General features: G+C 51.2%; 2 protein-coding genes across 5 annotated transcripts; one reads left to right on the forward strand and one right to left on the reverse strand.

The window, feature by feature from the left end:
- Positions 1-55: 55 nt before the first annotated feature.
- On the forward strand, positions 56-9,952 carry Psma7 (proteasome 20S subunit alpha 7). 2 transcript variants are annotated; one of them, XM_038329779.2, is made up of 7 exons: positions 56-239; positions 2,795-2,921; positions 3,267-3,391; positions 3,816-3,938; positions 4,335-4,454; positions 4,804-4,866; positions 5,271-5,454. In XM_038329779.2, the coding sequence occupies exons 1-7, from the start codon at positions 144-146 to the stop codon at positions 5,364-5,366; spliced, it is 750 nt and encodes a 249-aa protein (XP_038185707.1). In that variant the 5' UTR covers positions 56-143; the 3' UTR covers positions 5,367-5,454. The 2 variants fall into 2 exon arrangements, with proteins under 2 accessions (XP_038185707.1, XP_038185708.1); XM_038329780.2 differs by lacking the exon at positions 5,271-5,454 and adding an exon at positions 8,367-9,952 and having other exon boundaries at positions 57-239.
- Lsm14b (LSM family member 14B) lies at positions 6,939-16,258 on the reverse strand. 3 transcript variants are annotated; one of them, XM_038329775.1, is made up of 10 exons: positions 16,078-16,257; positions 14,613-14,776; positions 13,518-13,653; positions 12,490-12,606; positions 10,367-10,534; positions 10,111-10,188; positions 9,748-9,909; positions 9,331-9,481; positions 7,926-8,110; positions 6,939-7,701 (listed from the first exon to the last, which is right to left on the reverse strand). In XM_038329775.1, exons 1-9 carry the CDS (start codon positions 16,202-16,204, stop codon positions 7,939-7,941), a joined length of 1,275 nt encoding a protein of 424 aa, XP_038185703.1. In that variant the 5' UTR covers positions 16,205-16,257; the 3' UTR covers positions 6,939-7,701; positions 7,926-7,938. The 3 variants fall into 3 exon arrangements, with proteins under 3 accessions (XP_038185703.1, XP_038185704.1, XP_038185706.1); XM_038329776.1 differs by lacking the exon at positions 10,111-10,188 and having other exon boundaries at positions 16,078-16,258; XM_038329778.1 differs by lacking the exon at positions 12,490-12,606 and having other exon boundaries at positions 16,078-16,254.
- Positions 16,259-25,705: the final 9,447 nt, after the last annotated feature.

Below are 25,705 nucleotides of genomic sequence, written 5' to 3' on the forward strand. Positions count from 1 at the left end.
CCGCCCCGCCCCGCCCCGTCGCGCCGCACGTCCCCCTGACGCCGGACGCCGCGGACGCCGGCAGCGTGGCCCGGGCGGGCGGGGCGCAGGCGGTGAGTGTGCGCTTTTGAGCAGCGGCGGTCCGAGCTCGCGCTTCCGCCGGGATGAGCTACGACCGCGCCATCACCGTCTTCTCGCCCGACGGCCACCTCTTCCAAGTGGAGTACGCGCAGGAGGCGGTCAAGAAGGGCTCCACCGCGGTGAGCCGGCCCGGGCGAGGCCTGCGCGCGGCAGGGCGCACGGGGAAGCAGGGCACGCAGACCTGGGCGCGGGGGCCGGGCGTTCTGCTTGCGGCGGGTGGCCCGGGAGGTGACGGGAGCTGAATGGTGGCCACCTAGGAAGGGAGCCGGGCCGCGGGGCCTGCGCCGCGCTCCCTGGAGAGCCGGGGGCTGCAGCTGCCAGGCTTCCCCGCTGCAGGGCGTCTCAGCGAGCGCATCTCCGCCACTGGGCCGAGGCCATCTTGGTGCTATTGGCGCGGCGCGGCGCGGCGCGGGCCGCGGAGGCCGCAGGTGCGCGCGGGCGTGGGAGGCTGGCCGTGAGTCGGCACCCGCAGGGACTTGGGATCTCCCAAGTTAGGCCCAGATGGGCGTTGTGAACAAAGGGCGGCTGGTCGTCCCTGCGACGGTGACAGGCTGCTTCCGGGTTTGTCTGCTCCACCGACGCTGTGTTCTGGTTCCGGTGGACCTTTCTCCCCGTGCCCCAGTTTTTGTTCCTTAGCACCGTTTGCCCCCCGACACATGCAGGCATCAACCGTGAGGCGGTTTTGTGTTTTGTTTTACCCGAGTCACCGGGTCTTTGGGGAAACACACGTGGTTCTGAGTCTTGCAGCGCCTGTATTTTTCAAGTATTTAAACTTTGAAACTTAAGCCTCAAATCTTTCGGTGACCTAACCCATCCAGAAAAACTCTAGTGTGAGCAGGTTTGGAGGGGTAGGCCTGTAATCCTGGCATTTAGAGTTGAGGCTCAAAAATCTCACAAGTTCAAGACCAGCCTGGGCCTATAAGTGAGAAACGCTCTTACACCGTCTCTTCCTCTGTGTATGTATCCATTCTTCTTTTTTTGAAAAAAAAAATAACTTATTTTTACTTTATGTGCATTGGCGTTTCGCCTGCGTGTATTTCTGTGTGAGGGTGTCAGATCCTCTGCAACTGGAGTTGCAGATATTTGTGAGCTGCCATGTGGGTGCTGGGAATTGAACCCGTGTCCTCTGGGAGAGCACCCAGTGCTTTTAACCGCTGAGCCGTCTCTCCAGACCCAGTGGGGAAAACAACAGCCAGTGGGGCTGGTGTGATGGCCAAGCTGCTAAAGCGCCAGCTTTACCTGCCAGAAGACCTGGTTTTGGCCCTCCCCCACCTGTTGTGGGGTAATTTGATCACACTGTGACTCTCCAAATTGTCAAAGTTTACCTTGAATTTGGGGGCGGAGCCCCTGACTAGCAGCAGGGAATTAGCCATAGAGAAGTCAGCAGTTTTGATAGACCTACAGGAAGGAAAGGGCGGGGCTAGAGTTTGAGCTGCTTTTTGGTTCTGGGCTCTTGAGGTGTCTTCAGTCAAAAGCAAAAGGTCAGCTAGTGGCTACTCAGCCTCTCTGAGCTGGCAAGTTTTCACCCCAGTCTTTGGTTCTCGGGTCTGACTGATAAATAGAACGATAGATAATTAATTTAAACCTACACATGGCAGCCCCGCCGAAGCCCAGTCTGGAGGGGCTGACCAGGTACATAATGCAGGCAGTGGGGGCACAGACAGTAATTAAGATATCAGATTCCCGTGCGGTCGCTAAGCCAACAGAGAAACAGCATTTGGTGCCCCACAAATTTCCCATCAGGACCCCTAGCCCACAATAATGACATGGAGACTTAATTATGAAAGCTTGGCCTTAGCTTAGGCATGTTCCCAGCTAGAACTTAGAACAACCCATTTTTTAAAAAAATCTATATTCTGCCATATGACTAGTATTTCCTAGTACTGTACAAAAATCACATGTGCCTAGATTCCTTCTCCCAGTTTTCTCCCTCTCTCTCGCTCTCTCGCTCTCTCTGCCCAGAAGTCCCGCCTATTTTCTCCTGCCTAGCTGTTGGCCATTTAGCTCTTCATTAAACCAATCAATCAGAAGGTACCTTAGGCAGAGACACATCTTTACAGTGTAAACAGATATTCTGCAACACCCATGTGTTTGTTTTGTTTTGTTTTTTAAGTTAGCTTCACACAATGACATCCCTGGCATCCCATTTCCTAGGAGACAAAGACTGGAGGATACGCTAGGTTTGCTGGTCAGCAAGTGTAGCAGAGTCTGCCAGGTTCAGTGAGAGACTGATTCTGTCTTAAACATACTTTGGAGCAGCTGGGGAGACCACTAGATCCTACCAGCAGGATGTGCCATGTGAGGATCCATGATTGTGGCCTGGGGCTTTGTGCAGCTCTGGCTTCCAGCATCTGCTGCAGCGTTCTCTCGGGCCTTGGGGTCCTGTGTAGCACTGCTTAGCTACAATATCATTGCAGCGCTTTTGTGTTTTAGAGGCATGAGATTGGACACTCAGGTCCTGATATTGTCCTAGTCCACAGAAGTGGATCCAGTTCTTGGTGTGGTACAGTGTGTCGAACGATAGGCCGGATATATAGGTGGCGTACCTTCCCGTCGTGGGACTGTTACCCCAACCTGTGTGCCTGGCTGACCCTACCCCACTCTGGGTGCCAAAGATTAACAGCTGTCTTGCTTATTATGTAATTCTTAAAAGTGACCAGCGTTCTCATTTAAGGTTGGTGTACGAGGAAGGGACATTGTTGTTCTTGGTGTGGAAAAAAAATCAGTGGCCAAGCTGCAAGATGAAAGAACAGTCCGGAAGATATGCGCTTTGGATGACAATGTCTGCATGGCCTTTGCAGGTACAGGTTGCACAGGGGTGGTAGGGGGGGCCTGGTGACCAGTTGGTGGGGCTAGGCAGTTGCGACACATGGAGACTGGTTAACCGCGACCCTTGAAAAGAAATGGATTTGCTGGGTGATGGTGCACCCTCCTTGCCACTAGCACCCCAGGGATGGCGGTTACCACTTTCAGCAGAGCCAGCTTGGGAAGTCTCGTTCCCTGAAACAAAACAAGGTGCAGGGTAACTCGATTCCAAGTTGTTTGTATACTTGCTTCTTGGAAAGCCTGCAGGGTCCGGTGTGCCACCCTTGTACTCATGCGTAGTGACGAGCTGCCCTGACAGAGCCTCTGCTCGCTCGTTTCAGGCCTCACTGCTGATGCAAGGATAGTCATCAACAGAGCCCGGGTAGAGTGCCAGAGCCACCGGCTGACTGTGGAGGACCCGGTCACTGTGGAGTACATCACCCGCTACATTGCCAGTCTGAAGCAGGTAGGCACTTCCTCGGGCACTGCTGTCGGGGTGCCGTGTGACTCATCTGGCCCCTACAGCACCATTCGGCTGATTCTTCTGACCTGGAGCCATCCTGACTCTGGTCTCTAGAGGGGAATATAAGCATTTGTCTTGCTACTTTAAGCTACCATTTGTCAAGCAGTTGAGAGAGGGCTGAAAGGCAGCCCTGCTCTGTGGTAAGATGTGCTAGTATCTCTATAGAGCCACCTTCTAGCTGGAACATGTCTGCCTGTGTTGAGGTGACTTCCAGTAGTCTCAGTTAAGATGTGTGATTCAGGATACCAGACATCATGTGGCGCACACACATGCAGGCGAATAGATACAAATCTTAAAAAAAGATGCAGGTCGCTTGGGATGGGTTTGGTTGTCGCTAAGCAGCTGTGGTTGTCGCTTTTCCCTTCAGCGCTACACTCAGAGCAACGGGCGCAGGCCGTTTGGCATCTCTGCCCTCATTGTGGGTTTTGACTTTGATGGCACTCCCAGACTCTATCAGACTGACCCCTCGGGCACGTATCATGCCTGGAAGGTAAGTCTGTGTTCAAACAGTGGGGCTTTGGGCATAGGGAGGGACTAAAGCGGCTTCAGCAGACAGACAGCAATCTCTTAGCATGTTCCGTGTGCGTTGCCTCTTAGCATGTTCCATGTGCACTGCCTAATATGTGCTTATATGAAAGCAAAACATTCTGCATTGCTGTTTGGCATTGCATCAAAGAGGGCCTAAATTGAAATCTCCCCAAGTGTCTCTTGACAACAAAAGAACTTCCATTCTTGGCAAAGGATCAACCAGTGTTAATAGCCTTAAAGGTAGGATCAGGGTCAGTGCCACCGCCTCCCACTGCTGGAGAGCCATCTGCAGGCCGTGGAAGAAGGCAGCCACTGGCCAGCCACATAGACTGGCTCTATTAAGACCCATGTGTTTTAGGCCAATGCCATAGGCCGGGGCGCCAAGTCAGTGCGTGAATTCTTGGAGAAGAACTACACAGATGATGCCATCGAGACAGACGATCTGACCATCAAACTAGTCATCAAGGCACTGCTGGAAGTGAGTGCACGTGGGACACCCCAGGCAGATGGGCCTGCTGTGACTGGGACTGTCAGGGCTTGCCTTAGGGCACAACATGAGAGGCTGTGTGTTAAGTCGGGAGGTAGGAGGCAAGCAGGTGAAGCTACAGTAGCTACAACACAGGTATTGGGTTCCCATATGAGGAGTTGCTGTACAGACTGGAGGGTTACGTAAGTATCCTCAGCAGGCCTGACCAGACAGACACATACCTGCATTTGGGACAAAAGCCATAGATGTTCACTCTACCATCTGGCTGGTCTGGTCATGAACCAAAATTTAGGTCCATGTGAGGTTAGACACACCTAATTGATGCTTTGCTTTCTTCAAGGTGGTTCAGTCAGGTGGCAAAAACATTGAACTTGCTGTCATGAGGCGGGATCAACCTCTCAAGGTAAGTCTAATTTTTGGTGGAAGGGTTCAGATAGAGGGGAACGCTTCTACCTTACATGCCCAGTCCGAGGTTCCAGATGTGTACAAATACACTGACTATTGATGGCATTTTCATCTCCCCTGGCCCTGTGATGTTGCTTCTAAAGAGGTTACTGTCTTCATAGGCCATTGGTTGTACTGTGGCACTACCTCCCTCCTCGTGACTAAGAACATTCCTAATGCCCTTCTGTTGTGGAGATAAGCTGTGTTCTGGCGTAGACTGCCAACACCCGCTCTGCTACTGTCTAGGTTACTTGCTTTATTCCAAGCAGCACAGTGCAGGCCTGTAGAAGTAGTTGCACAACCAGGTGGTAGTATGCTTGCACCTTATATAGATTAATTATGAATGCGCTTCTTGTGGGGTAGATTCTAAATCCTGAAGAAATTGAGAAATATGTTGCCGAGATAGAAAAAGAAAAAGAAGAAAATGAAAAGAAGAAACAAAAGAAAGCATCGTCATGAAGTGTTATTTGGAGCGGCTTTCAGCCTTGGTGTTGTGGGCCTTCTGTCTGCTTGTCCCCGGAGCCCAATAAACATCTACATTTTTTAACTCTGTCTTGTGATGTGAGCACATCATTTGGGTGCAACTGTAGTTGAGATGGGATCTTTGCGTGAGTGCTGGCCTCGTACTCTCAGAGTCTCTGCCTAAGGGTCCAACAGACCCAGGGTTCCCAAGGCTTTCTCCCAAATAACTCTGGAGCCATGACTGGTGATGTAGCAAGGCCCAGGTCCCTTCCTTAGTGCTGAGGTTTGGTGCCATTTTTTTTAAAGATGGCTCAGTACAAAAACACTTGTGTTCTTTCAAAGGACCTGGGTTTGGTTTCCAGCACTTATATCAGATGACTGACAGCTGTCTGTAATGCCAGCTCATGAATGTGGTATATATACTCAGTCATGCATACATACACGAATGAACCTTAGCCAGGTGGGTAGTGGCACAATCCCAGGGGAGGCAGAGGCAGGCGAATCTGAGTTCAAGACCAGGACAGCCAGGTGACAGAAACCCAGTCTCAAAAAACCAAAAGACAAAAAGAGCTTCATAGTAAGACCTCCCATGCCACCCCAACAACTTAGTGCTCATACTCGGGTTGTAGTTTGCTGTTAGTCAAGTTTTCTACATTAAAATCAAGACTGTCACTTTTTTTTTTTTTATTTTGGCCAGGAATGTACTTCCTCTTGGCTTCTTAACCAGTTTATTCTACCAACGGCTTTGGCTTACAGCTACTCCCCCCCAACACACACTTAACCAGTTATGTTAGAACAGAAATTCTTTGGTCTAATTTATGCCTATTGTAACATCTATAAGCTGCGACTTGTGTCTTTGCAGAGAAAAATCAGCTTAACTAGTTTAAAGGTGTGTAGCTGCTTGTACTTTATCAGTCAAGGACAGAATAAGGACAGAATATGTCATCAACAGTCCCAAGGCACTGACCAAATTGTCTGCCCTGGATACTTGAACAGCTACAGCAAAGCAAGGTGGTTTATACCTACACCAGTCTCCATCCATATTAGACTGGGGTGCCCAGTGAGAACCAGCCTGCCTTCATCTGTGGTCATTGGGTCACTTTTCTGGCATATACCTCCAACCCCTAAGTAGCCTAGGTGTGCTCTAGGCCCGACTAGTTCTTGCTTCTGGGTAGGCCTGGACATGACAAAGGCAATGGAGGCAGCATTTGAAGGCTTGAATGTTTATTTAGAGTTTGCATTACCCCAACAGTAGCCCCAGTGCTATGTTCTAGTCTCAGCTATGAAGTCCTACAAAAATAAACCCAAGCTTTTGCAATGTGACTTCATCAATACAGAACTAAAGCTTTGTAGCTATTTTGAAGGGGTTTTGGTTATCAAGGTGCTTATTTTCAACAAAATGCCCTGTCAGAGGATGCATGCTTATACAGAAAATCTGACCCATTTACTCATGCAACAAGTTTATGTTCCCACCCTCCCTCCACCACCTCCTTTAAAATAAACACACAAGAACTATTTACAATTGAGGAAATAAGGCCAGTGACCTTAAAAAAAAAAAAAAAAAAAAAAAAAAAAAAAAAAAAAAAAAAGACTGGCTCATTTCAAAGTGGATGAGAATACTTAGGTGCAGCCAGAGTCTTCTAACAATGGCTGACCTGGGCCAGAGGCAGACAAGGGCAGGAAGCCGGGCACACCACATTGCCTTGTCTTGGATCTCGACACTAAGCCTCAGTAGCTGTGGAAGTCAGGCTCTACATGAACTTCTTCACTCATCCCTCTGTCAGCCTCCAACACTGAACATCACTGGTTCATTACACAACATGATCCATGAAACCCCACCACCCCCCTTCACTGCCCTTGGCCCTCCCACTCCATATGACTGGTTCACCCTGTGCTGGCCCTGCCTGGCTCCTGAGACTTCCCACTTTTAGCAGTTGGGGTACCAGGCCAGCAGCACCAGGGGCCAGATGGGTTGCAGAGACATTTGGACACCACATGTGCCAAATAAAATTTGGTTCTGTTTTAAGAGTCAAAGCTGTCATTAAAAAAAAAAAAATTACAAAGTGAGGATTGAGCCTTTGCCTATAGAAACCTTTTTGCAAAATACCAAAACCTTACAATTAGTCTGTGTGCAACCAAGAAGAAAATGTAGGTTAAGATACCTTCACAAGGTCACCCACAAAATACTTCCCCCAAAACAAGTGGTTCTAATCAGACCACATCCAAGTTTAGGTTGAGTCCAAAGCTAAGTAGCTAAGTAGCATCCAGACTTGGTAAACAAGATCACTTCTCCTGGTGACTGTAGCGTTCATTTTCTGTCCTCATCAGGACCCTGTAAAAGGACAAGAAGTCCGTGTGTCCAAAGGTACCTGTCACATGGCTGTCTATTCCCTCACCACCATGGGGACCATGAGAGAGAGGAAGGAAACCCTGGCCCTCCCGTCCCACCCAGCACCGCACAGCCAGACTTAAGTCTGCGTGCGCAGCTCTAAACACGGTCTAGGGAATCTCACCCCACCACCTCCTTCCCAGGGATCCAGAAGGTTCCCCACTTACTTGTACTGCACCCTCACACCCGGCCAGTCCCAGCTCGGTGGGAAGTGGGGTTGCGCCGTGTTGTCCCATTGCCTCTGCCTCCTCGGAATCCACCACGTGAACTGCGGCCCCGAAGGAACCTCCCAGATACCCCAAAGGTCTCGGTGTTCAGCTTCCTCTCTTCAGCCCATGTTGTTCGCCTAGAACTAAACCAAAAGATAAGGCGTGTTAAGATCTGACTGTAAGCTGGGTGGTGGTGGTGATGCACAACTTTATTCCCAGCATTTGGGAGGCAGAGGGAGGTGGATCTCTGTATTTGAGGCCAGCCTGGTCTACAGAGCAAGCTCCAGGGGCAGCAAGAAAACCTTGCTTGAAAAGGGAAACCCTGTCTTGAAAAACCAAAAATCAGACTGTAGTGGGCATCAACTGATGTTTCTGAAATAGGCTTTGTCCTTCAAATAGCAGTGAGAAGGAAGGATGAGCTACTGCTGTGGTTGCCAGAGGCGGAAGCACACTACCCTGGAGCACACACCCTTATACTGCACACCAGGCCTACTGTGGCTCAAGACGCACCTCTATCACAAGAGTAAACAATGGACACATGTGGACGACAGCGAAGCCCTAAGAGCCCTCCAGGTGAGCTTCCACATCAGCTCATCTTCAGCCACTGTCACCAGGAGGCAGTGCAGTTCATTGCTTAGAATATAGCCAGCACCATCAACCTGCCCATTCTGATGCACAGCCAAGTGCAGATCCTGGGCTTCACCTGGAAGTCCCCGTTCCTCACTCCTACAGCTGTTGCAGAGTCCTGGCCACACCCCTCCTATGATACAGCTGGGCCTGAGTCCTTCTCTTAGCTTGTATGTTTCTTGCTTCAATTGCTCCCCTGATAGTGTGTATGGCTAAGACTACCCAACTCATTTCCTGTTCTTCATTGGCTGGCAGTGCCTAATACTCAACCAACAGGACTCCTGGGTCTGTGTTTGCACACCATGCCTGCTCTGAAGACTACTGTACAGTCTGGGGGTGTTCATCCACAGTGCTGACACATATATCACAATCACTGACTTCCAAGACTTGGGAGGACAGGATGCTCAGCCAATTGCTTACGTGTATCTATGCCAGCAGGCAGATGAACAAGAAAAAACAACACAAACAGAACTCTTGGAGGCAAACGGAGTGCAAGGACTTGACCTCAGCAAGTCCAAAATCAGACTAGGGGACAGCCAGAGGCTTTTGGTACTACACCCTAGCTGGCAGAGGCAGACCCAGCTGGGACTCTCGTACTTATGCAGAAATATAAGATCCCAAAACACCCACCCAGAATATAAGCTCAAACCTCCGACTTAATGTTAGTGCATTTTAGTCGCGTGCTTCCTGGACTTACAAACCAGCCATCCTTCCCACAGTGCACTCAGGCCCTGACCTTGTTTTGAGTTCAGAAGAAATGTTGTCAAAGAAGGACTTGGATTTGTCATAGTAACAGTTGGGCCCCAGAAGATCTTCCTCAGCAGGAGCCTCTTCACTCTGGGTCATCACAGTAGGGTCCTTCTCTTCCCCCTTCTCAGCTTTGTCATCTACAAAGAAAAGCAGGGCACAAAGGTCCAGAGACAAACACTACCCAATGGCTTCCAATGGCCCAGGATGAACTAAACATTTCGTGCCAGAGACCCTTTCTTCTCACTGCACGCCACAAGCTTCATGATCCCCACCCAACCCTTCCTCATCTCATTCCAATTTTCACATTGGTCAGGACCCCACGTCCTTCCAGAGCAATGCCAGCCATCATGTCTTAACATGCTCTAGGGAATCTCTTGGGGGATAACTTTCAAGTGAATCAGACCTTTAAAATTCAGCTTCTTCTTAAATTCTTTATCGAGCTCTTCTCGGTTGAACTGGGCATTTGCACTCTCAAAATCAAAGTCACCTTCAAACTTGATTGTGTTTTCCTTAACATTAGTTGGACGGTTTTGCCCTCTGGAACGATTTCTTGTTCGCCTATTGCCTATGTGGAGAAACAAACAAACAAACAAACAAACAAAACCAGTGTGGCTGAAGTCACCAACTTATTTCCAGTTTGAATTGAAAAGTAGCTCACAGACACACTGAAGACAAAGGGGGCACAGCTCACTAAGGCACCACCTTAGCCCCAAGACCCCAGCACAGGCAAGCAAAATGGCCCTGCTGCTCGTGGCCATGGAGTTACCTGACCGCCTCCGTGGAGGTCTTCTGTTCTCATCATTCACCTGCCCTTGAGTGTGCACAGGTGCTGGCTGGACTACATCTAAGGTGCAAAGGGAAAAGTGAGGCAAAGCTCCTGCCGAAGCCAGAACCCAGCCACCAAAGCAGAGTACCACCACCACATGCAGCCCTATGGGACTGAGGCTGCCTGCCCACATAGCCCAGTGAGTACTACATTGGGAATATATAGCAAACTGTAGGGGGATATCAAGTTCAAGTACCGATGGCAGTCTTGCTGCTTGGCTGAGCCTGGCGACCACTGAGTTGTGTCCCCGAGGTGACCTTGGTGGGTAAGAGTTTCTTAGCATTCAAGTTATCAGCAGAACTAGTCTGGACAGCCTGTTCCACCATGGGGCTCTTGCCGACTGGGGTAGATGGAAAACCAGCTCCTGAGTTGAAGAGGGAAGGCAGGTTTAGAAATAACTAAAAGAAAGTTACTACCTCCAGCCATTTATTTCTCCTGGATGGTACCTTGGGGTGGGGTTAGGGCAGGGGTGACACACTGTCTAGAGAAAGTCTGAACTCAGGATTTACTCTCCCAGAATGGCCCACTCCCTTTGAAGCTGGTCCAGATGACAAAGGAAATTAAGTCACAGGGAGGCACCAAGGCCTGTTCTCTAGGAACGCCAATCTTTGAACTACAATGAGGAAAGTCACTGTGCTACCAACGCCAACGGGTACTTCCTCAAGTTTACCAATGGGTTTTCTAGACAAGTTTTGACCAAGCCTGAAGGTGTTAACAGTCCTGAAATGAAGTCAGAATTCAAGAAATGTTACTCTGCTCTATGCAGGAGAACCCACTTAGCCTCGGATTTTCTAGAAAAGTACAGTAACCAGACTCTGAAATTCTAGAATAGCTTTATGAGAAACAAGATGAGGTGACCAGGACGTACTGCAATGAAGGTTAACAACCTACAGCTTCTCAGAGATTAAAACGCTCTTCATAAGCAAGGACGGGCTACTGGTGCCCAGTGAAAGGGACTATACCTACACACAAAACGCACCCTCAAAACCGAGCTTCAGTGGTGGTCCCGGTATGAATCCTCTGAAACTGGCAAAACACAGGAGCCACCAGTACAGTCTGCTGCCCCCTTTGACCTGTCCCACATCCCATCAGCCATGGGGAACATTAGCCCTAGGGACCGCGTGGGACTGGAGTGAGATGTGAAACTCAAGTCCTGGTCATGGCAAAACAAACAAAACACTGCTGTGCAGACTCCGTCACACGGTCAGGGACGCTCTCCCGGCCGGCAAGCATTCCTTAGGTCCTCTCTCTGACAGAAACTAAGACGGACTACTTTTTCAGGCCTATCATCTCACTCAGCAAGACCCCAAAAGACAAACAGCAAACAGTTACACCAAAGTGGCTTCTGGGTACAGTTTTCTAATATTTATTTGTACATATATGAGTGTTTGTCTGCATGTAAGTCTGCACCACATGCATGCCTGGTCTCCTTAAGAGTCCAGAAGAGGAGGTCAGATCCCCTAGGACTGGAATTATAGACGGTTGTGAACCACCATGTGGACCCTGGGAATCAAATCCAGGTTAACTATTGAGCAATCTATCCTGCCCCTTGTGTGCTTTGTAAAAGCAATTTTACCCTACGGTGGATTTCCGTGAGCAATCCTAAGGACAATGAAAGCATCCTCAGTAACAGCTTTTAATTAGAAAGGGTCATGCATTCCCCGTTTAGGTACAAAGAGGCCCTACAGGACATAACAACCCACAAAAACAGACTGATTGTACTCTGTGCCCCAACCCGGGAGGCCTCCTGGACTGAGCTGGGTAATGATGAAGGTTTGAGCTGCTACAAGCACGATGCCACATGTAAAACAGACATGCAGAAACATCAGCACAAGAACATGAGGAAGGTCAAGAAACCCTGTAAATGCTGTATCAGCAGAGATAGGTGGGTGGATAGTAACACTAGCCAGCTGGCTCTCAAGATGGCATTGTTCATGCAGTCAAACACCTGGGGGCTGCCATGCAAGCTCCCACCTCAAATGCCCTTAAGACAGAACCACACATGTTTTATCTGAGTTGTTTGGGAAAGTTCCACAGCAGAAATCCAGAACATGTTTAGGACTCAGAAAACCCAAGAAACAGTTTTATGTCTTCCCATGTAATGGCCATGGACAGGCCAAATCATAAACCCAGGCAGAATAAATTAAGTTCTCTGTTGGATCTTTCTAACCCTTTAAAACTGGCATTAATAAATCAGGCCACACGCTAGACCAAGCAGAAGCAGTGTCCTGATCCCTGGGCCTAGTGGAAGGTCTGTTCACCCCCTGGCTCTCACAGTCTATGAGAAAGCATGCAGTTAGTTCTCCAAACTGCTGTTACCCTTGGAAGTGAGCTGAGGTGGCTCTGAGGACATGTCAAGCTCTGAAACAGGCTGTGGAGATGGAGAGGAACTAGGGCTGGAAGCAGCGGCTGAGGCTGGAGGGCTTACCAACTTCTCTACAGAAGAGAGAGAGAGAAGAGCAAGAGAAAGCACACAAATAAGTCAGGACATACTTGTCTTATGCCTAGCAAGCCTGGAAAGAGCCAAGCGGCCTCTTAAATGATGCGTTTTAGAGCGAGGCTGCGACGTCGCCTGTCACGTCAGAGCAGCGATCAGTGGGCACAGCATTGGCCTGGAGTCTAACTAACATCCCTGCCTCAGCTGCTGGAGTCTTGAGCAAGGACGGAAGGACAAGATGCCAACTATGTTCTTAGGAGTGGAGGAAGCACGCATGTGTACATATGCACATTCATGTCAAGGCCACTGGTCAACCTTGGGGTTGCTTCCTTGGGTGTCATCCACTTTGTTTTTAAGGCAGGGTCTCTCAGTTGCCCATTCATTAGGCTTAACTTGCAAGTTAGCCAACCTCAGGGGTCCATCTGTCTCTGCCTCCCCAGCACTGAGAAAAGTGCCCAATTCTCTGTGCTCTGAACACAGCATCATGGCCCAGGACAAAGACAGGGCTGACCTTACTCCCAACACAGAGATACTCTTATTCTAAGGCTAGTAAACCTCAGTAGAAACCATGTTTGAGCTGGGCTCCTGCAACAGATTAATATAGGCTATAATAAGATATAGGGCACTAACAGTCTTAGATAGATCCCATCTGTAAGAGACTACAGCTGCACCAGAACTTCTGATTTCAAGTGCATTTTGAACTAACACTGCTGCCTCTTAGTCTCAGAAAACAGTTACTGAACACTAACGAGCTGAAGCTCCAGCGGGTAATTTATCAGGAGTGGTTCGATGAACAGTCCAGGAGCTGTATGGCACGAAGAATTAACTGTTCCACTCTCAGGGTATAAGACTCTATCACTATATGGTGATCACAGGCAAAGGTAGTTGAGCACATAGAACGGTCACTCACCTAGACCTAAGGAGGCGGCATACTGCTGGCTGAGCAGGGAGCTGGCTGCCAGCTGGCCATACGGCGGCATCCCTCTGAAGGGGCTGTAAGGCACATGCGGCTGGAAGGGCGAGGCGGAGGCAGAGCCCAGGGAGGACTGAACAATGAGACACACAGGTAAGAGCACTGCAACATCCCATTACCTCTCAAGCAAGTCTCCACATACAGCACTTGCCAAGCCTGTCTGCCTGCACTCCTGATGTGGTAGGCAGTTCTGGGCAGTTTCCAGTGTTGCCAAAAGTACATGAACTTCACAAAATTAAAACCCTCTCACAACTCCCCTCTGCCAACAGCCATCTGGCCTTTTTAGTTGGAAAAAGTTCCCGTGAAGAGATGTGAGGCCATGAACTATTCACACATCTCCAGATGTGTTTGTCCCCTCCCCTCCTTTGTCTCCCCACACAGAATTCAGGATCATGCCTGTTCATCTGAAGGCTGGCCTATTCCCACACTCACCCTCAATACCTATGCACCAAGCTGGGTCCTTCCAGTGCCAAAGAAACCATTGTTGTCTGCTGCTACCTTTCTACGTACAGCCTCATCCCAGAACCTGAGCAGCCTGCACTGCAGAAGCCAACCAAGGCCTGACTTTATGTAAGATAACCATTTAGATGCCCGGCCCCTGATGATCCTGGCATATAACCTACCAGGCAGTCAGGCTTAGCTTAAGACTTTCAAATTTAGGGTCCTACAACGGAATATAACAGCATAAGACTCTCAAGACAGCGAACCAACCCTATCATCCTAAAAGCATCTGATGCGACTCACACTGTGGCCCCTCAGGGCTTGAGTGCTATGTTCCAGGTACCCCAGGACCAGGCAAGACCAGCAGCACATCACACACAGCAAGCTAGAGTTTTCTTTCCCTGCTGGCCTTGCCATAGAGAACATACGACCCAGCAGAGTACATGCTGCATGGGTACAGAAACCATTCAGTTGAAAACCAGGCCAGCGCTCACTAGAGGACAATTCTTCAAGTTGAATGCTGGACAAACAGATGACACCAAGTTCCATGTGGAAACCAAGATCTCTTACAAACCACACCCACACACTTACCTGAACAATAGCAGGATCCTGAGGGAGTGTGTGCTGAGCTTTTGGAGGTTCACACACAGTAATATCTTTGATATCACTTCCCCGGAAAATGATGTACTCATAAATTTCCTCTCTTGGGGGAGCAGGCCTATCTGTGGGACGGTCTTCAGTACCAAAGGACCTCACTTAGGGGTTAAAAAAAAAAGAAGGGTTAAGTTGTAGTCCTGTGCCAAGTCCATTTGATCGAGCTTCTAACACTACAGCGCCCTCTCTGACACAGCATTTTACTGACAATTAACAGCTCCTTAATCTCCCACTTTCCAGCTGACATCACCTATAAGGTGCCACGTCTCAAAGAAAGCAGGGGACGGTAGTTCAGAAAGAGGATATGAGAAATGTCACAGAATCCAAGCCTCCCAAAGCTCCCTGCACATCTGCACAAACCCACTGATTGTCTCTGCAAAACTTCCCTCTTCACATCTGACTGCAGATGGAACCCTTAGCAGCTTCAAGCCTAAACCTTCATAACAGGCTGCAGCTGAGGCGGTTTTCCTAGGCAAGCAGGGAACAACAACAGGCCTGGGCTGCTGCAGAAACAAAAGAAGGAGTTCCTGAACTCGGGCCCCCAACACTAGCTTCTGTGTCCACAAGGAAATTCGGAACCCAAGGGATCCTCCACGGGATCTAGGAAGGCTAGCACACCTCTCTGGCAGGACTCCGGGGCTGATCTGAGTCTGGTGGCAGGACTTAAGCAACAAACTCCTACTGTGGACAGGGGCCTACTCTGGGCCTGTTTCTCCAACTGGGGATCTCATGTCAAAAGCAGTGCAGCAAGAGTTCCGAACATTGAGCTCTCCCCGGCAGCGCCGCATCTGGGTCCGGGAGCCAGCCTTCAAACGGAAGGTACTGCTAGGGTTCGGGAGAATGGCTCAGGATTGGCCTCGACCCTTCCATCTGCACCCTCGAGGGTCTAACACACACCCAGGGCGGACTGCTGCGCTCGCGCTTCCGAGGAGCATCAAGGAAACGAGAGCCCCATTTTACGCGGAGAACGGAGACAAAGAAGCTCTGGGGGCCTCACGCTGCCGGGACCAGCGCGCACCGACTCTTGGACTTCTCTCATCACAAACCAACCCCTCAAGTCGACAGGGTCGGAAGAGTGCGGAGCAGGGCAGCGGCAGCTCTAGGGACGCCCTGGCTCGGCTGGTGGCTGCACCCGGACGCGGTGGGCCGTGGCTGCCGCGGGGTTCCAGCGGAGCGCGCAGGACCCGGGCCCCCCGCCACGGCGCGCGGCTCGCCCCGCAGGGACGTCTCGCAGGCGGGAAGTCCGCGGCTTCGGAGCCGCCCCGCCCCCCGACACCTGCAGGACCGCGGTCCGCTCCTCCCCTGGCCCCCGCCGAAGCCGGCACCACCATTGTGCGGGCAGGCGCGGGGCAGCCGAGCTGTTGGGGCGGCGGTTGGGCGCGCGGCGGCGGCGGGCCGCTACCTTTGGCGAGCGCCACGGTGGAATTGTCGGTGTCAATGGTGTAGAGAATGCCCTCGTAGCGGATCTGCGCCTTGGAGATGAGGCTGATCTTGCTGCCCAGATACGGGGTGCCGGACGAGCCGCTCATGGCGGCGGCCGGGGCGCGCCAGGCGCGGGGGACCAGCGCCGAGCCCCGCCCGCTCCGCCGCCGCGCGGTCGCCTGGCCGCCCACTCCCGCGCACCTCTGCGCCGCCGCTGCCGCCGCCGAGGCGCCTCCTGCCGCGCCTAGGGGCCTGCGGGCCGCGAGCGAGCCGGAGAGGGAGCGGAGCGCGGCGCGTAGCCCGAGTCTGAGGGGAGCGGGGGGAGGAGCTCCGCCGCAGCCACATCCGGGGCCTCCCGCCGCCACGCGCCGTCCCCGCACGCTCGCAAGCTCATTGGCTCGTCGCGCCGGCCTCCCTTTAAATATGGCCGCGCCGCCGGCAGGGGGCGGGGCCGCGCCTGCGCAGCTTGACACGGCCGGCTCGGGGACCGGCCTCTCGGGCTCTGCACAGCCGGTTCCCGGCGGGCCCCGCGCACGGCTTAGGGGCGTGAGACCGAGAGGGCGGGACGGGGGGCGGAGCGCGCGTGCGCGGGGCCGGCGGGCGGCCGCTGTTTGCAAACTCGGGGGCGGACCCGGGGCTGGTCCTGGAGGAGTGCCAGGCTCCTCCCGCCGCGCGTGCCGGCGTCGCCCTCGGGGCGCCGGGGTTCCTGTTTGGAGTAGACGGACCCCGGCAGCCGGCCCCGGCCCCGGGGCTAGGAGGAGACGGACCCTGAGAGCCAGCGCTGGACCCGGGGGCCCAGGAACCGGCAAGCGGGCGCAGCTCAGCACTGCAGCGCTTCCGTTCCGGCGGGCGGCCCCGAAATAGAGCACGCAGGGGATGCCCGGGGGAGCCCTGCCCCTCCTCCCAATCCTGCGGCGCTGCTGTCCTTAAAATAAACCCTGGCTGGCTTGGGCGGTCCCCGCCGGCCTAGGCCACCCGCAGCCCTCCCCGCGTCCTCAGACTGCGCCCCAGGCCCTGCCCCAGCCTTAAAGTTCGGGGAGTCCTGCTAACTCGTTCCCTGCTCTTGCCATGGTAATTTTAATCTGTGGGAGCGCATGTCTATTTACAGTTAGTCTCTACCGTCAGATGAGGGCCCAGTAAACATAAGTACTGTTTTGTGAAACTACTTCTCTCAAATGTGAGACATAAAATGTACTTACTGTGCTGACATCAGCCTAACACATGCCAAGTGGATGCCTGGAGTACAGGTTTGAACATTTAGAAAAATTGTAATTTGCTGTGTGTGTACATACATATGTCACGACGGGTGTGGAGGTCAGAGGACAACGAGTTAGTTCTCTGCTTCCACCACAGAGTCTGGAAATGGGACTTCTCAGGTGGTCACACTTAGCAAGTTCCCGTATCCCCTGAGCCCTCCTGCTGGTGCTATTTTTTTTCTTTCACTTTTAGTCGTGACAGGGGTCCTACTCTTAGCTCAGGAACTCACTGTGCAATCCTTCGACAATCCTCCTGCCTCAGCCTCCCACATGCCCAAATTTTGGGCATGAGCCACAGCACTAGAAACCATAGTGGGCCGACTTCCTCCAGTTGACAGAGGCAGAAACCAGTGTAGTATGTGGGTGAATTGCGGGTGAGCCTACATACAGTCTTTGGAGGTATTAGCCTGGGTCTCAAGCACCATACGTCCAATTCCATACCGCCTTTGTGAGACCCACTGAGCAGCACCAGCACCCACCAGTCACCAGGCAGCACTGAAAGCGTCAGCTGTAATTCAGCTCTCTTCCCACAGCCACTTCTTGACATCTGGAAGACTCTGCTCAGGAAACCTGTTGGGGAAGAGAGGTCTCCTGGCCTGGGGTAACCAGGTTGTCACCGCAGCCTGGCCTGGCTCACTGAGACATCTGGGTTGGACATGATGGGATAGATGGGTGGACAGACCTGTGAGCACCTCAATGACCATCTGGCTGGTGGTGATCCCTATGTGCAGCTGAGGCCCTCCACCCCCCCCCCCCCCCCCCGCTTCTCAGCCAAGGAATCCAAGATCACAGAGCCATGAACCTCTGTGTGTTGGAGGGGTGTGCATTTCTCCCTTTAAAAAGGCTGATCCTGTCTTCCAGAAGGGAGTTGGATCCTGAGCCCTAGAACCTGAGATGGGAGGGGGGTCCAGCTCCCAGTGGCCCCTGCATTTGCAACTGGGTGGTTCCCTGAGGACACTAGATGCAGTGTGGATACCCACACAGGGTAGAGGCTAAAAATATACACAGTGCCCAGGTCCAGGAATACAGGCTCTGCTGTTCATTCCTGGTGCCCTGCCCAGTACAAGGAATGGAGGGTACTTGGGCAGGACCAAGAAGGAGAGCAGCTGTACTGAAATGAAATTTGACCCAGCAAAGTGTTTGTTTCCTGGCCGGAGCATCTGCCCAGTACCCTTATAATGCTAGCTTTTTACAAGTGCGCAGGTCTGGAGAGCCTACTGAGCCCACCCATTTGATAATCACCAAGCCAGTAGTGGAAAGATGTAGAGAAAGAAGCCAGAGCTTCTGGAAAACTCTGACCATGTCAGTTCCCCCATCTCAGTTTCTCCTTTTCCCAAATGGTGATTTAGCTACCTTGCTCATCTTATGGGTATCCTAGAAGTCCCCAGGAAATAATGGCTGCATGAGACTTTGAGGGCGGCCACGTTGGACTTGTGAAGAACCTGACAGGTAGCTGCAGAAATCTCTGCTGCATGTAGGCAGTGGGGGGCAACAGTCCCAAGACAGGAAGGTAGAAGGCCGGAAGGGGAGCCCCTGCCCACACTTCAGTACCAGTCAGCTAGGGTTACACTGCCAGTATTCCACAGCAGGCGAGTGTGCGGTGCCACACAAAACCATTTGGTAACTCGAAGCATACCTGAGAATGAGTGGCTGGCACAGCAGATGTCACAGGTGAAATTGCTTAGTACAAAGAACACAAGGTAAGAATTAGAGAAAACCATGGCTAGGTCGGTGGTTCGTAGGTAAAGAGGAATCCAGTGAGTGGTCTAACATACAGGGATTTGCCAGGTAAGAAGGTCTCACCTGGCCCCTGCCCACGCTCAGGATCTCATCACAGCCCTGGGAAGGAGTCCTGATCACAACTGGCTGGGATAGAACAAGGAGGCACAGGTAGGAGGCAGAGATGAGAGAGTGGGCAGCCCAGGGTGGCTGTGTTCAGAGCACAGTGCTGCTCACGTGACTGGACTATGAACCGGGCAATGGTGGCTCACACCTTTAATCTCAGCACTTGGGAGGCAGAGGCAGGTGGATCTCTGTGAGTCTGAGGCCAGCCTGGTCTACAAAGCGAGGTCCAGGATAGTCAGAGAGTTAAGAGATACACAGAGAAACCTTGTCTCAAAAAATCGGAAAAAAAACAAAACCAAAACCAAGATCTGCACAACTAGCAACCCTCCTGAGGTCACACACGTTGTCCGTGGTTCCAGAGGAACTCCGTCTCTCACTGTCGTGTCTCACTGCTCAGCAGACCTGTTGTCCCAGCATGAGCACAACTAGGCTGAAGTTATGTGCTCCGACATCTCTCCACTTCCATCCATTTAGCTCCTCTTTCCTCTTTTCCCTTCCTGGTCCAGCATTGTTTTGTGAGACAGGGTCTCTCATGTAGCCAAGGCCGGTTGTAAACTATGTAGGTCAGGTGACTTTGGACTCCCATCTTCCTGCCTCTGTATCCTGAGTTCAGGGTTCACAGGCATTTGCTACCACATTAAACACAGGCTGATGCACACTAGGCAAGTCCTCTGCCAGCTAGGCAACATCCCAGTCTGCCTGGTCCTTTTTTCTGACCCTACTCTTTTTAAAAATTACATGTATTTATTTATTGTGTGTATGTATGTGTTCTGTGTTGGGAAGGTCACCGCACATGTGTCAAATGTCAACTGATGGGCGTTGGTTCTTTCCTTCCACCATGTTGGTTCTGAGGATTGAACTCTGGTCACCGGGCTTGGCAGGAATGGCCTTTACCCACTAAGCTCATATTTCTGTCCCTACTCTTGCCCACCCCATCCTCTCCATCCCAGATGGCTCCTTGCTCTCTTTGTTGCCTTCCTCTTTACACCCCCCCATACCCAAGCTTCCCAGGTATGGAGCTCTACAGTGACGATGCTGGGCTCCAAGGAGACAAAGAGAAGCACGTGGGACCCTGCACACAATCACTGAGGCTTGGCCGCTCTCACAGGTGTTGGTTGCCGGTCAGACCTGATGGTGTTACAGGCAACCCTAAACATTGGATCCCTAAACATCAGAGAGGCAGAAACAGAGATATGAAATGCTTAGAGAACACTGTGAGGACCGGAATGGACCGTCTACTTGGAGGCAAGCCTCTTGAAGACCTCAGGAACATTTTAGGGTGAGGGGTAAAGTCCTTGGGCCTCTGTTCTTCTTGGATAGAAATAAACAAAAGCTCATTTAGAACCAGTCTACCAAAAGCACACCTGGCAACGCAGTCTCCCCTCCAGCCCTCTGAGGTGTGATGCAGCTCATCCTGAGCCGGGTGACTTTGCTCGGGTCACACAGCCAGTGAACGGTAGAGCCTGTTATGGTTGGGCTCTGTCCCTTAGCTCACAACAGGGATGCACAAGGCAGGATGCCCAGATACGGTTTTGCCCTTGAACACAGGCTCTCCAGATGTCCAAAGGGAGGCTTCCCTGAGGCCGGAGCAGGACAGTGGGGAAAAAAATACAGCAGATTCTTCAAGTGTTTTCGCTGGCATTTCATCCTAGTGTGGTTCCACTGGAGATGCAGGATGCCTCCCTCCTAGGAAACCGCCATGACAACCCAGAAGCCTACCTGGCACTTTTGGCACCTGCCTGATAGTGAAGGGCACCTGCCAGGCAAAGTCACTACTCCAAGAACAAGGTCATGTAAATGAGAGATGTTTACATTCCCCCAAGAACGGTCCTCAACCGAGCCCTAGTACTTAGCTAACCCAGGACTCGTCTCTGTTTTGAGAGTTTGTCACTTAGCCCAAGGCCGGCATGCCAGGCACAGAAGCTTCTATTTTTACTCATAAGTAGGTCTGACTTAGTAACTACAGTCTTTCCTTCTGTCCCCACCCTAACCACCCCAAGAGCAAAGGGCGATTTGGACTCTAGGTGACGGAACTACCGTGTACTTAGCCAAGGAGGACTTCAGAGCCAGGCACTGTCTGTGAAGCAGGCGGAGCTTTGCAGTGGGACGAGAGGAGTTGGAGAAGAGGGCTGTCCCTAGATGAAGCTGGCTTCCCCAGCCCAGGGAACCTGTTTCAGCAGGTTACCAGGCACTGGTGAACTCATTCCCATTGGCTATCTTTCCTAAGTACCCAACACTTGCCCGGGAAGTCCTCTGCCATCAGAGTGACATCAAGTGACAGTCACCAGCAGTGGTCACCTTAGAAAGCGTGCAGTCTCTTTCCGTACCAGGCTGGACCCGAATCATTTCCTATTTACTTAACGGCTTTACTGAGATACTGTTTACTTACTATGCTACTGTGTGGTCCTGTGGTGTTTAAATATGTCCAGTTGTGTAACCACCATCCCAAATAGAAATCCCAGGCCGGGCGGTGGTGGCGCACGCCTTTAATCCCAGCACTCGGGAGGCAGAGGCAGGAGGATCTCTGTGAGTTCGAGACCAGCCTGGTCTACAAGAGCTAGTTCCAGGACAGGCTCCAAAGCCACAGAGAAACCCTGTCTCGAAAAACCAAAAAAAAAAAAAAAAAAAAAAGAAATCCCAACCCATTAGCAGTTTTTCTCTGTTCCCTCTTCTAGTACTAAACAACTTAGGACTTTCTGTTTCCATGGATTTGCCTAGTCTGGACGTTAAATAAAATCTCCTATGAATGGAGCCAAGCACCGGCTCCCTTCACTTGGCATGTTGATACGATTTCAAGGATCATCCGTGTCACAGCTCGGATCGGTGTTTTATGCCTTTGACAACTGGCCAATGCTCTGCTTTACGATGTTGCTCGACTCTTTCACCACCTGATAGGCACTTAGGCTATCGCCACCATTTAGGAACACCTGTGCGTAAGTATTTCCCTGGCTGTTTTAATTGTTCTCAGGAATATGGTGTCTGGGTCACGTGGTCATCACATTGCGTGAAACTGCTGTTTGCCAAAGTGGCTATACCACCTCATAATCCCTTCAGCCATGTGTGAGGTGGCCCCCGACTTTACAGTGATGATTGTGGCGAAGGACAGGGTGTTAACACTTCAGTGGCCTGTTCTTTCATTCAGGCATAGGGTCTCCTGCCCACCCTCCCTGATCACAATTGCCCAGGGTCTCCGGTGAGCAAGGCAGATGGAGGCTTTTCTTCTGGTGGAGATACGACTGGAAGCCACTTCCTGGAAAAGTCGCTAGAGTTATAGCCTACAGGGTTGACTCTTCACTCTAGCAAGTCACAGTGTGTTTTTGTATGGGATGTGTGAGAGGGTGTGTGTTTATGTCTTTCTCTGTGTGTATAAAAACACATTCACATGTGCATGAATATGCGTGGAGGTCCAAAGCTAATGTTCAGTGCCTCCCTATGGATCTCTACCCATTTCTTAGAGTTGGGTTTCTTGCTGAACTTGTTGAATGCGCCAGTTCCTGCTACTCTAGCTAGCCAGCTTGCCCCAGGGATCTGGTCTCTGCCTCCTGATTGCTGGATGGGAAACCAGCTTTTATGTGCAACTCAAACTCCAGGCTTCATGCGTACAGGGAAAGTGTTTATCCACTGAGCCTCATCCGCAGCCCCACAAGCCTCTGTTCTTTCTGCTCCCCTCAGTCCTCTACCTGCTAAGGACACACCATGCATATGCTGCGTGACAAAACCTTTCCTGGAGAGACTCAACACACATCTACAACCCCCAGATAGTGGACCCCTACAGACTAAAGTACAGATACCACCCAAGTCCTCTTTGGTGAACCAGTGGAGTTTTACTGGGGTTGTTTACAGAAATGTGGGTAGAGTTACTCATAGGAGCAGAAGTGACTTACAGACAGCCACTTCACCAAAAGCCACCCCAGCATGGGCAACAGCTCACAAAGCTGGGAACATGGAGCACACTGCATAGCCTGCAGGCAGCTCAACAGTTTAGAGAGTGTCCTTTCCAAGAGATTCAGTTGGTCTAAACCTCTTCCAGGCAGCTGAGCTCGTCTGAGAGTCTTCTTTGCAGCTTGGCTCTGCTCATCAGAGAAGGACTCTCAGCTTTTATCTTTTTCTAAAAAAAAATTATTTAACTTTATTTCATGTGCATTGGTGTGAAGGCATTAGATCCTCCTGAAGCTGGAGTTACAGGCAGTATTGAGCTGCCATGTGAGTGTTGAATCCAAGTCCTCTGGAAGAGCAGCCAGTGCTCTTAACCATTGAGCCATCTCTCCAGCCCCTCAGCTTTTATCTTACTTTGACAGGGAGGAGATCTGGTGAATCTGGTCAGTTTCGGGGACTTCCTGAGTTCTTTACCTTCCTGCTTAAGGAGCCTTCCTGAAGCTATTTTGAGTTGTTTCCTTTCCTGCTTAAGGGGCTTCCTGCAGGATGGAATGTTTTAATCCTGGAGGAAACTATTTCACAACAGCATCCTAATTCTGAATAGAAAAATAAACTCGTGCAACAAAAGCCTTGAGCTTAGTGCTTAAAGAAGAAGTAGTTGCAGATGAAGCTGCTCGCCTGAGTGTGTGTTGGGCACTGTACCAAGACTTAGCCACGGAGTAACCTACACAGATAACAGGAAGTGAAGAGGAAGACAATTCAGTACCATGACCTGCCTCCCAGTACAACCAAACAGTTGAGTACCATGACCTGACTCCCAGTCCAACCAGACAGCTGAGTACCATGACCTGCCTCCCAGCATAACTAGATAGATGCAGACCTCGATTGGGGAATTTCTGGTCTTCAGTGTAATGTAACATACACTTCCCAAATATTTGCTGAGTGAGTAGATGAACTCTCCAGCCCTTCCTACCTATCACACAAGACTGTGAGAGGATGCTGTGGACCACTGTCCTCCAGGTGTAACATGGCATTTGCCATCTTAATTAAAATGTCTGAGAATACTCACTGGTGACCTTCACAAGACAGAGAGCATGGAAGGATCATTTAAGACTCATCTGAGATTCTGACCACTCCCTTTTAAGGATGTCTGTAATTCTATCCCAGATGCATGTCGTCTTGGAAGGTGCTAGAATATGCAGGACAAGGAAGGTATCCTGTGGGCTTCAGGCAGGTTAGGACTTCTCAGAGATGCAGCTGTTTTGGGGGGGGAGTCACCCACACACCTGTAAGGAAGCCTAGTAAACAACTCCATGGTTTAGGAAGCCATATACCCAAAGAGTCTGGAATGTTTGGGTGGAAGTTCCATCCCAAACCCCCTCCCCTAGGAGTTGCCTCAGTCCAGGCTCCACCCCCAAGAAAGCCTGCCAAATGATGACCCCTCTCCAGAGATACTCAAGACCACTCCCACAGGGTATTTAAACTGTTCTCCAGAAACCAAACACTTGGTTTTCCCGTCTTCCTTCCTCAGCTCCTCTCTGGGGGGCTGAAAAGCCATCCGGGAGCATTGGTATCCATTAAACCTGGGCTTTTTCTAATTCGGTTTAATTTGGTCTGATTCGGATTATTGCATCAGTGGAGAGGCTTACCGGGGTGCAAAAACTTTTCACACTATATCCCAGCTGTCACCATCAAGGGCTGGAGGTTGAAAGCCACTGTAGCTTCTCAGGCTAGGGAAGTTGTACCTCTCCATTCACAGAAAGAACATGTGAGAAAGACCCATGGCACCCGAGGACTCCAAGCACCCTCAGAGTTCAATCCCACATCTTCATCATTAGCTCAGCATTTCACCAACTGGGCTGTGACTGAACAGGTCTGGCTAGAGAGAGAGGAGATGGACAGCAACTCCCACCAGAGCAAAAGGTTGTCTATCGTTACCTCCACCTGGAGTGGGGCTGGATGGGGACGGGGCAGCTTCTGTGGCTCATGTGGGGTCAAACTATAAACTCCTTGGGATATCTGTCCACCTATTTGGGCTCCATCCTTCCCTGTACGGGGCCCTGACTTTGGTCTAATAGCTGTGCTCAGTTGAGTACTCAGCTGTCTCTGAAGTCCATCACTCTGGTCATAAAATCTGGATTTGAACTTGAACTTTGTTCTTTCTGAGAAAAGGGCTTTGAAGTTGGGAAGTATTACTGGCGGCTCCTGCCCTCAGTTTTCGATGGTTAGTTAATTGCCCTCCACTCACCATTACCCATCTGCAGGGAGTTAACAGCCCTCCAGTGCTATTAGCCTCCCCTCCACTCCGTTCAAGCACCTGAGTCAGCTGACTGCCAGCGCAGCACTGGCCCTTGGCTGGAAGAGCCCCTTGCACAGATCCCTCCCCTCTACTAGCTCATTCTCTCGGGCCATTCTAAGGAGAATTGTCAACTTGACGCCTTGGTCGTGATGTATGGCCACCACCTCGGTGATGCAGTGAGGAGAGTCCGGTACAGCCCATCCTATTGTCCTCCTCATTAGTTCCCACCCGGGCTCTCTAGGAATCAGATGCTAAAGTGGCCAGAGGTTTCTTGGGAAATCATACTGTTGAGAGGAGTGAGGAGGGGACCAGAGACAGTCAGTGAAACCTGG

The sequence above is a fragment of the Arvicola amphibius genome, chromosome 5 (genome assembly GCF_903992535.2).
Source record: "Arvicola amphibius chromosome 5, mArvAmp1.2, whole genome shotgun sequence".
NCBI lineage: Eukaryota > Metazoa > Chordata > Mammalia > Rodentia > Cricetidae > Arvicola > Arvicola amphibius.

Coding starts and splice junctions, on each gene's coding strand:
- Lsm14b (XM_038329775.1), bottom strand. CDS start 16,204: ATGAGCGGCTCGTCCGGCACCCCGTATCTGGGCAGCAAGATCAGCCTC. Junction 14,777..16,077: donor CACCGTGGCGCTCGCCAAAG/GTAGCGGCCCGC, acceptor TTAACCCCTAAG/TGAGGTCCTTTGGTACTGAA. Junction 9,910..10,110: donor ACCTCCACGGAGGCGGTCAG/GTAACTCCATGG, acceptor TTCTCCACATAG/GCAATAGGCGAACAAGAAAT.
- Psma7 (XM_038329779.2), top strand. CDS start 144: ATGAGCTACGACCGCGCCATCACCGTCTTCTCGCCCGACGGCCACCTC. Junction 4,455..4,803: donor TCATCAAGGCACTGCTGGAA/GTGAGTGCACGT, acceptor GCTTTCTTCAAG/GTGGTTCAGTCAGGTGGCAA. Junction 4,867..5,270: donor GGCGGGATCAACCTCTCAAG/GTAAGTCTAATT, acceptor CTTGTGGGGTAG/ATTCTAAATCCTGAAGAAAT.